The sequence below is a fragment of the Cupressus sempervirens genome, chromosome 4, assembly GCF_028749045.1.
Source record: "Cupressus sempervirens isolate cs-2001-9-10 chromosome 4, ASM2874904v1, whole genome shotgun sequence".
Classification (NCBI taxonomy): domain Eukaryota; kingdom Viridiplantae; phylum Streptophyta; class Pinopsida; order Cupressales; family Cupressaceae; genus Cupressus; species Cupressus sempervirens.
Window position 1 is genome coordinate 532,372,305 of NC_143121.1, and position 10,408 is coordinate 532,382,712.

Consider the following 10,408-nt stretch of genomic DNA (forward strand, 5'->3'; position numbering starts at 1 on the left):
CATGTTATAATTATTTTTTACCTATTTGTTGCATGTTTAGGAAATACTAAGCATGTATTTTATACCATGTTTTATTCAAACGGATAGAAAATGATTTTATATCTCCGAGGATTTTTTAGCTACATCATGTCATAAAGCTCTTGAATATCTTTCCAATGTATTTTGAATGGAGTCAATCAAACTTTGTATGTGAAAGTTATGGGTTCTAAGTAGAACTTATTTCTATTTCTTCAAAACCTAATTGGGTTTTGAATAAGTAAAAATTATTTCTTCATAACCCAATCAGGTTTTATAACTTGATTGAGTTACTTGAATCCTAGAAACCTAATGGGGTTATGGCCTGGTAACAACCTAGAGAAATGACCCAAAGGCTTAGGAGCTTGTTTTCCCTCCATTTTTTCCTTAAGACATTTTTTCATCCTCTAAGATGAGTTCTCATCTTAGCCTTCATCAAGTTTGAAAATAGTGAAGTGGGTATTTTTGAAATCACCACCATAATCTCACGCATCTTCTTAGCTTTGTAACCATATAAATTCTCTATTTTTGGAGAACATTAGCATTGTAAACTTTAATTATTTTTACCAATATCTTGACAACCCTCACAAACATATGTCTATTTTTTTATAATAAATTTTGATATCCATAACCAAATTCAAAATAAATTTACATATTATTGTTCTATACTTGATTCTATACACTTTAAAGAGAAATAATTGACTATTTTGGTGCAAGTTATGCCCAACACACAAACAAGTACTAGAATTTTAGGATGTGGTCACTTAGAGAAATCATAAAAAATTAAATATTCATCATAAGATTACAACAACAACAAAAACATAAATTCTAGAACTCACTCTTACCTATCATCCTACCAAAGGGATTTTTAAAATATTAAATATAACTATGTCTTTTGTGAAGCACACGAAAACAACTATGTTATGTTTTTCTAAAAGAATCAGGAACTATTTTTCATGTGCACGAAGTTTGGCCTACCTAATCTTATCCACTTTTAAAAGTAGATTCAAATTACTACAATTTTTATTTTTTACATATCTTCTCATTATGAGTGGATTATCCTCAAACGTGTCATCTAAATTTAGGTTTACCTTATTTCAGAAGAAAGGTGTCCACTTATAACCTCCCCTTTTGTGCACCATCCTGGTGCATGTATCCCATTAAAGGACCTCAATCCATTCAATGAAGCATGCATTTCCTTCAATAGATCTAGATTCTTTCTTCATTGGAGATAGTGGAGTTGGTCATCAATAGAGGAGATCTATATTCATCAATAAAGCACTCAAGCATTTGAGCATACTTATATCCATGCTATGATTTGTCACATGTACATCTATTTCATTTTTTAAGAAATCCTACATCATACGTACATCTACATACAAGCATTCATACATCTTTCCATTTTTCTTGTGCATAAGAATGATTCACATACTTTTAGATCTACAAAATCAGGAATTGTAGATCTAGTGTTATAGTCTCTGTCGAAACTTCATATTCTTAGATTTTGTACAAAGTGGGTATAGGTCAACCTATAGCACAAGCTTGACCTATACCCCATAAGTAGAACTATTTCTAGGGCTTCTAGATTTTTCAGGTAACAAATTTCAACTCATAGATTCCATATCAGACTCAATTTATGTTCTTGTTATAGTTTGACAATTTGTTTTTAGATATGATCTTATTTCCCCTACTATCCCTCAAGGTGAGCTTGATTTCCTCTTTTTCATTTCATGGAATTTATTTTGGCATATTAGATTAGATATCTTTATGTACTTAATTTTTCTATATGTTTCAACTTTACTTGCATCACATTTAGTCAATTAATTTACATTAGTCAAATATAATAAATTAATCTATACATTAAAGGGAAAGGCCACCAATTGAAATGTATCCTTTAGTATTCACACTTTCAAGGACTTGGCTTTAGCAATGGAAACCCTACATCCATTTAGGGTTGTGTTAATCTAACTTGGGTTCTCTCGAAGGATATGATTAATGGTCTCTATTTTTCTTTCCCTACAATGCGTAAAAGGTTAGATAACACCTCTATTCCCCTATGAATCTAATATTATATGATGCATGCCACTTAAGATAATTCTTACTAACTTGTCAATTTTCTCACTACATTTGGATCCCTATTGGTCAAGTTAACTACCTTGAAATATGAATATTTCTAATTAAAAATACAAATAGGCTTATTACTAGTACAAATATGATTACTACCAAAATAAAAGAAATGAGATTGAATCCACCACTAATAGCATCATCACTAATACTTTTCCATACAAAAATAATATATTGGTTTGGTGTTAATTACATTAACATACACTATCATCAACACGTAGTTATTCTCTTTCTAGGTTCACATTCACTTCACATAAAAGCATCACACAAGTCTCACAAACAAATAAAATCATCATTCTTCTAAACTTCTTGATGTCATCAACCAAGTTGGCCTAAAACCAATTTGGAAAGGATCAAATCAAATAATTCTTGTAGTGGTAAAGGATGAAACATGGACCACCTCACTCAACACAACATGCCTTGCACATATCAATATGCTATACCATCCTCAATTGATACTTTTGATGTAAATGGATATGGTAAACACATTAGATGGTAATGGTTGACACTAAAACATAAATGAACATACTCCAAATAGAAGCAAACCTAAACAATTGATCCACAATATATTGGACACAAAATAGAACCACCACCAAAACAAATAAGGATAAACATTTAAAGAACATTCTTCAATGAATACCTTTTCAGATACACCAAGGTTAATGGTACACATTAATTAATATAGAAAAACCACAAATATGCGGGGATATGTTGACATCAATGGAAACTATATGAACAACATCAGCTTTGCATTCTAAAGGGTATAGAATATTCAACATCATTCCTTTCATCAATGCTACCACTATGATTGTCACAACCTTCAATTAGATGGATGTTCCATTCTTTATGTAGGGCACAATATAAGAATCTAGATTTACTATCTTGGCCACCATAATTGTTGTTTATCCCTAAGCCTTAGGGAAATCAATCCATAGGTGGCCTTCTTTGTTATAGTCTGTACACTAGGTTTCTTTCAATTTTGTGCTCTCTCTTTCTAGATCTCTTGTTGTTTAACCAACTTTTTAAACTAAAAATTGAACATCTTTAAGTGTTCCTGTGATTTTACCCTTATACGTCCTTCTCTAATGTTTTTCTTATTTTTAGTAACAATAGATATCAAAATAGTATATTTATCAAAAACACTACCATCTAGTCTTATGCAAATACCTTTTTGTAGTTTGAAAATGAACTATTATATCTTTTGTTTCTCTAAATGAGACTTCTATTTTTTTATAGAATTCCTTAAATATTTTATCATAATTCTTCACTTATTCATCCCCTCCTTGTATTAGAGTGCTCATCTTACTTACACTCTCATCTTCTTTGGCCATGGGTGTTTTTATTTTGAAATTTCATTAATGATTTATTATTTCGTGTGGTCTTTATCTAATAGCTTCCTTAATAGTAACATATTTCCACAACTCTTTGGACCTCTTCCTCTTTCCATTTTATATTCCCTTGGTTACTAATGCACTTTTATAAGGTAGAAGTCAAGTGGATATATTTCTAATTTATTGTATCTACTTAGTTATTATTTTTTGTTTCTTGATCTCATAAAATATTTTGAATGCGAAAATTTTCCTTGATGCTATCAACATAGCCAACATTAGCAAGAAATTTGAGGGACACATATCAAAGTTATGATTCCTAGTGCCCTTAGTCTTGTATCTTTATACCACAACCTCAATCTCATTGAGGGTACAAAGAATCATATATGTATCAAAGGTTATTTGTAAATCAAAATAGGAACATTATATACAATATAATAGATCGGGATGCAATAGTATTTGTATACATTATATTAAATTGGTATATGTTATATATCCTTTTAACTCTTTACATCCATGTATACATCCTTTTTATCTCCTTTTCCTTTTCTCCTTACTTCATTCTATTGGTAAATGTATCTCACAATATACATGAGATGTGACCATTAGGTAGTATCCCTAGCCTACTTTATATGCTCCAAGTCTTAGCTTTCGTGGACATCATGTGGTAAGATGTAGAAAGTTCTTCAAATAAATCATTGTCCTTGTCTATTGCTAACAAGTGATATTGAAAATATCATATGTATAAATACAAATGGCATATATAATAATTATGTTAATATAATCTATTAACCCTTTTGAAATTAATTTGTGCTCTTATTATCTTCCCATATGATATGTGATATCCAGTACATACGAAATTGGGCCCTTAGGTAGTATCCCTAGTCTACTTCTTATGCTCCAAATCTCAGCTTCCATGACGATCATGTGGTGAGATGCAAGAAGTTCTTCGAAACTATATTTTTACTTATTCGTACCAACAAGTGATACTAGAAATAACATATATAGACATGCAAATGGTGCCTATGATAATTATGTAAATATACATTTAAGTGATATATAATACATGATATACAACACTTGGTAGTATCCCTAGTCTACTTCCTACACTTTGAGTCTTAGCTTTCATGGGCATGATGTGGTGAGATGCAACAAGTCCATATTTGTGTTTGTGTCTATATCTTGTCAACAAATGTTACTGAAAAAAACATATATAGACGTGCAAATAGTGTACATGATGATTATGTAAATACAATTCCTTATGTCTTTTGAAGTTAAATTGTTCTTTAATTATCTTCCCATATGAAATCAACTCTCCTTAAGTAGTATCCCTAATCTACTTCCTATACTCCAAGTCTTAGCTTTTGTGAATATCATGTGGTGAGATGCAACAAGTTCTTCATATTTCTCTTCGTGCATATTTCCTATCAACAAATGTTCTGAAAATAACATATGTAGACATGCAAATAGTATATATGATGATTATGCAAATAGAATTCCTTATCTTTTTTTAAATTAAATTGCAATTTTAATATCTTCCATATGAAATCAAGCATGCATTGGCTTTCCTTAAGTAGTATCCCTACTCTACTTCCTACACTCCAAATCATAGCTTTTGTAGACATCATATGGTGAGATGCAACAAATTCTTCATATTTCTTCACATTTCTCTAAGTATAGCTAATATGGATATTGCTCAACTCCAACTTCAAATGATCAATTTGCAATTGTTAGATATCGACCGAGGAAGAAATAGTCTGAACTTGAAAACAAACAATCCTCCTTAAAAATTGAAACAGAACAACAGTTGAAATCATGGGCATCTATTTGCAACAACCCCATCTCCACTTCCACTTATCTCCCTAGAGTGGAGAAGCTAGTCCAAACTAAGATAACAGATGAAAGGGTCAAGCGCGCCCGTGAGCTCAACTTGCGAATTTGTGGTCTCCCTCTTCCTCCTCATCCTTCTTCAGAGTCTCTTGCAGCAGGTTACTCTTTCCTCAAGGACCAATTGGATATCACTGACATCACACTAGATTGTGCCTAGGTTGGGCATGATAGCACCCTCTTTATCTGGTTCCACTCACTTATTGACCGCCTTCAGGTTCTTAGGGCAAAGGGGAAGCTTTTCCCTCTCTCTATCAAGATTTATTTTGATGAGGATCCTACTAGATCACTAGTGACCGAACTTAAACAAGGTCGAGTTCTTGTTATGGCTGCTCGACAGGAGGGTAAGTGGGTAGTGATCAAAAACCTCAAGACGGTGATTCATGATACTTATCCTGCAGGTTGGGAGTCAAGGTTGGCCTCTAAGGCCATATGACATGCACAGTGTGTACAACTTCGCCACACACAAATACTCAATCTCTCCCTCCCTCGCTCTCTCTCTTCTTCCTCTGTTATTTGACTTTTTTCTTATTCTTTCGTGAATACTGTTTGGTGTTCCTGGTCTGTTGTTTGACTTTGTTCTTGTTCTTTCATGAATATCGTTTGGTGTTCCTATTTTAGGTTGTCTTCTTGGTTGTAAGCTCTCAATCACATAGACCCATTTGTGGTCTTTTGTTGGACATTAATGTATTTCTCTTATCTTATCTATGTGTGTATTTCTTTTCAACAAATGTTATTGAAAATAACATATGTAGACATAGAAATAGTGTCTATGATAATTATGCTTGAATATAATTCCTTATCTCTTTTGAAGTTGAATTGTGCTTTTATTCTTCCCATATGAAGTCAAGCATGCATTGACTTGACATGTAATGAAAAAGCAACATTTATAAGAAATGTGTGACAAGTCCAATCATAATAGATTGGAGAAACTCATGGAAATTTTCTCATTAAAATTGGAAAGTTTTGAGTTTAGACATTGAATGAAATAAATGTGATATGGTTTAACAATGAACGAAGAACTAAAGCAATAAATATCAAAATAAAGAGCATATATGTAAATTAAATATAAATAGACAAATAATAATTGATACACAACTATGAAAGGGTTATTCTCATTGTGTATTTGTTAAAATGATTAGTTAAGTGTATTTGTTAGATGCTTGGTTAAGTAGTAGTGTTGTTGTGACCACCAAGATTCAAATTTCAATTTAACCATAATGAATGAAGTATCAATAAATGATTAAATCAAATATAAATATGTTAATACAATATAAATTTCACTAACTATTCTTAAATTGTTGAGAGAAAATTGCATGCTCTTATTATTATTGCATACAATTTACTTGAAGAAAAGCTATATAGTCACATAAATATTTTTACAAAAAACAAAATACAAAATATCTATCCAAATGTAACTTGGTCTATGGGTGAAGTTGAAAAGTTTTTAAAAAGCTAACCAGGAATCAAGTATCGTTGGATTGTGTCCATGTAATAAATACAGATACTTGGTAGATGACATCCATTGGAATATGTACATATATTATGTCCCTGAACTATTGATTTACTGAGTTATTGATTTACTGTTGAAGTTGAGTGATTCCGAATGAACCCTCCTCAGATTTTTATCCCACCAGAAAAGAATTCCTCTCAATTGTTTTTTGGGGGCTTTATTAAAAACAAATTTACATACGCTCAGCTCAATATTTACCATTTATCAAAAACTAATGCCTATAAAATCTCGGACTTCTCTTCAATTGAATCTGTAAAATACGGTCAAAACCAGCAAAAACATGACACGTACCATCAATTTACAGAACTCCGTATAACAAACATCTCCATCTCCATCCCATCCCCATCCCAGTAAATATAGAGAGGAAATTTCTTCAGGCTGCCTGAACCTTGTAAAATTTGATGTCTAGAAAGCTACGGCCGTCAACTGCTCAAAGACCCGCAGTCGATTTCTTCTGCGGCCCATCTGAGAACCCCAATTCCACTCTGGCAATTGCATGTCAAAATCCGATTCTGCTTCTTCTTCTACTTCAACTTGTAGTGTAGCATTATCTTGAATTTTGAGGGCCCGAAGCTGCTTGAGTAATTCCTCTGTTCGATCCAAAGACTTGTGCTCTTTGCTGCTTGAGAGTGCCTCCTGGAGAACATTGATGGCCTCCTCGACCTTCCCCTGCTTCATCAGGCATATGCTCAAATTGCAGGCTTTGTTCTCGTCCGGATCGATTAACTGCGCTTTTCTGAAGAAAAAGTTTAATCCATCAAAGATTTAGAAACATTAGGCTTTTCTCAGTCTACTGCTAATTACCTTCAAGGTTAAACAATCACTGAATATTTCACATATTGAATTTTCTGATGACAATTTGATACATCTTTTTACTTTTTAAATCTGATGACGAGAGTGTGATGAGACATGATGATAAAATATCGAAACGATACAAGATCTAATCAACAATCTAGTCAGCGGATTTCAGAGTATTCTCAGCAAAGATTTTAAATAGGTTTGTTCATCCTTATTGGCTTAAATTTGCCTAAAATATTCTTAAAATTATAACTGCAAAGCTTTTGTTGAAGTAAAGCTATGGGCTGATAAGAATGACGGGCAAAAAATTCAGTCACCTGTAGACGATTTCAGCAGCGGCGAAGTTGAGCTGCTGCATGTATGCCCATCCCAAATTGCCCTGCCAGTAACCGTTACAGTTAACCTTTGCTCTGTTGAAAGAGAATTAGATTTCAGCCGTAATAAACGGTAAAATAATGTACCAGAAGTCGAGTAGTCTCTTGCTTTATTGAGAGTTGAAACTTCTTTCCATGTGAGCGTGCTGTTTTGGTAGCCTTCCCATTAAATGCAGCCCCGCGCTGAATTAGACAAAGCTTGTGCTTCAGCAGCTCGATTTGTTCATCTAGTCTGCCACATTTCTACCCGCAATAACCACAAAATATTCAGCAAAAAGATAAAAGATTGTCAATGCGCAATAGTTTTTCAGAGACTTTTGTCTGTAAATATCTAGTTTGGTAATTTTCATAATTTGCCTTCCGCTTTTGCCTCTATCGTCACAATAATGGATCATTGCAGAGTGTAATTCTAAATTTTTTATGATAAAAAATTCTCATAGATTCGTTTGTTCAACCCTACATTCTTCAAATTATGTGAATTTTTATTCTTCAGCTTCAATTTTCTACAAATTCTTGTTTCAACCTCAATTTCAAAAATAAAAACATTTTTTTTGTGAATTGTGATTTACCTTTCACTTTAAGAATTGCGGAGTTTCCATGAAAATATTCAAAACATTAAGTATTCAGTGTAAAGTAAAATGGAGATGCGTACCTTATAGAGATCAAGTAGCACATTATCAAGAGACTCCTGCGCTTGGTCAGAACACAGGTGTCTGAAGGATTTGATGGCTGCAATAGCCTCTTCGGATCTGTTGTGCTGCTTCATGACGACAGCCATATCTTTGAGCGCGCTATCAACGCGGTCCCTGGCATTAATGGCTTGCCAGAAGAGGACAATTGCTCCCTCCGGATCCTTCTCTACAAGCTGTCTTCACAAACCGAAGCTAATTTCATTACAAAGTCCAAAAACCAAGGAAAAGCAAGAAAATCTGTCAATAAAATAAGGGAAAATAGGCGACCTGGAGGTGCTTGGCTCTGCCGTATGGAGTGTCTGCAAAGGGAACCTTGTACATCGCATGAAGCGGATCCTTCTTTAAACTTACTGAGAACGTTTTCTCTTCACAACACAGTGGAACAGGAACAGGAGCCTTTTCTCTTCTCACCTCCATTCTCTTCCCAAACTCCTTTCTTTCTCTACAATCCTCCCTAGCTGAATAAAGCCTCCTCAGAATCCAGACAAACAGCTATGAATATCGAAACCTGCAACATAAATTTTCAACAAAACAAGGTCAAAGATCAAAATTTACAGCCTATCAGACATCAAACATTCAGACATCCAAAACAAGTTGTTCAAATGATATTCTTCCGAGAGATTAGCAGGCAGAGAACTGATCTGTGCACTTGTCAGAAAGAAATAAAAGAGATGTGAAGTCTACCTCAAAGCATTCAACTCCGGCAGCTCAGCGAAAGATTTGCTCAGGATTGCAGCGAACTGAATGGTTTCCTTGCAGGGAAAATTTGTGTTTACTGGCAGAGAAGATGGATATAAACCCCCATGGACGAACCTGGATGGAATTCGGTCCAGATACATGTTGGGATAAATGAACCTTTCCCCTTCTTTTTATGAAAATAATAAATCCGCACAGCCTTTTTTCCGAAAAGAAGTCCTCCGCCGTAGGGGCCACACGTATTCCTTCGAGCACAAGAATAAATTTGACAGTCACGTATTCCAACTAGAAGATTAGTTGTTGGTGTGGACTTGTATGGTCCTTCAATTGGTTTATATAGAGCCCTGGCATTAGTCTATGATGATTACTTGTCACATGCATTAAGCATTACTATATTTTTCTTCAATAAAACAAAATATATGATGATTAACCAAATATTTCAAACTTCTACTCTAAATGTTTATTCTTTTTTTTAAACATTTTATTTTCTAAATTTTAGAATGGTTAGACATGTAAAATGGTGGGGTATTTAGTCAGGCGAATTTCTAATAAGGTTGTTCTTGTGTGAGACAATCTCATTTTGGTTGCCAAATCTACTTGTGGTTTGCAGTTTAACATTATAAGCAGAATATGTTTCTCCAATAGTAAAGGAGATATTGCATTCATGGATAATGGTAACTTTAATGACTTCAATTATACATGCATGTATAACATTGCCCTTCTAAACATTTACTACTTAAAAAATAGACTAGCAATAATTAACACTACTTGTTCTCATATTCCCATTTTTCTTTCCTTAACTAAAAACTAAAATATCAGGGTAACAGTATAACAGTAAAACATAAAACACAAACACTAAAAATAAAATAAAGCTATCATTTTTCATTTGGAACTTTCAAATATTTTTGTGTCTCCCATTGCTTATAGTTTTGTATGGGAGTTATAACAATTAAAAACTAAAGGTCAAGTTGAAAAATCATT

The 10,408-nt window shown here is 33.4% G+C and overlaps 1 protein-coding gene across 2 annotated transcripts; it reads right to left on the bottom strand.

Annotated features, from left to right (window-relative positions):
• Positions 1 to 6,798: 6,798 nt before the first annotated feature.
• LOC149562267 (protein SULFUR DEFICIENCY-INDUCED 2-like) lies at positions 6,799 to 9,734 on the bottom strand. Of its 2 annotated transcripts, none has more exons than XM_089825798.1 (6): positions 9,416 to 9,734; positions 8,999 to 9,239; positions 8,692 to 8,904; positions 8,127 to 8,282; positions 7,983 to 8,044; positions 6,799 to 7,603 (listed from the first exon to the last, which is right to left on the bottom strand). In XM_089825798.1, the coding sequence occupies exons 2-6, from the start codon at positions 9,146 to 9,148 to the stop codon at positions 7,273 to 7,275; spliced, it is 912 nt and encodes a 303-aa protein (XP_089681924.1). In that variant the 5' UTR covers positions 9,149 to 9,239; positions 9,416 to 9,734; the 3' UTR covers positions 6,799 to 7,272. The 2 variants fall into 2 exon arrangements, with proteins under 2 accessions (XP_089681924.1, XP_089681925.1); XM_089825799.1 differs by having other exon boundaries at positions 8,692 to 8,908; positions 9,416 to 9,613.
• Between the last annotated feature and the right edge of the window lie 674 nt (positions 9,735 to 10,408).

Coding starts and splice junctions, on each gene's coding strand:
- LOC149562267 (XM_089825798.1), bottom strand. CDS start 9,148: ATGGAGGTGAGAAGAGAAAAGGCTCCTGTTCCTGTTCCACTGTGTTGT. Junction 8,283..8,691: donor TGCTACTTGATCTCTATAAG/GTACGCATCTCC, acceptor TATTGCGGGTAG/AAATGTGGCAGACTAGATGA. Junction 8,045..8,126: donor AAGAGACTACTCGACTTCTG/GTACATTATTTT, acceptor GGTTACTGGCAG/GGCAATTTGGGATGGGCATA.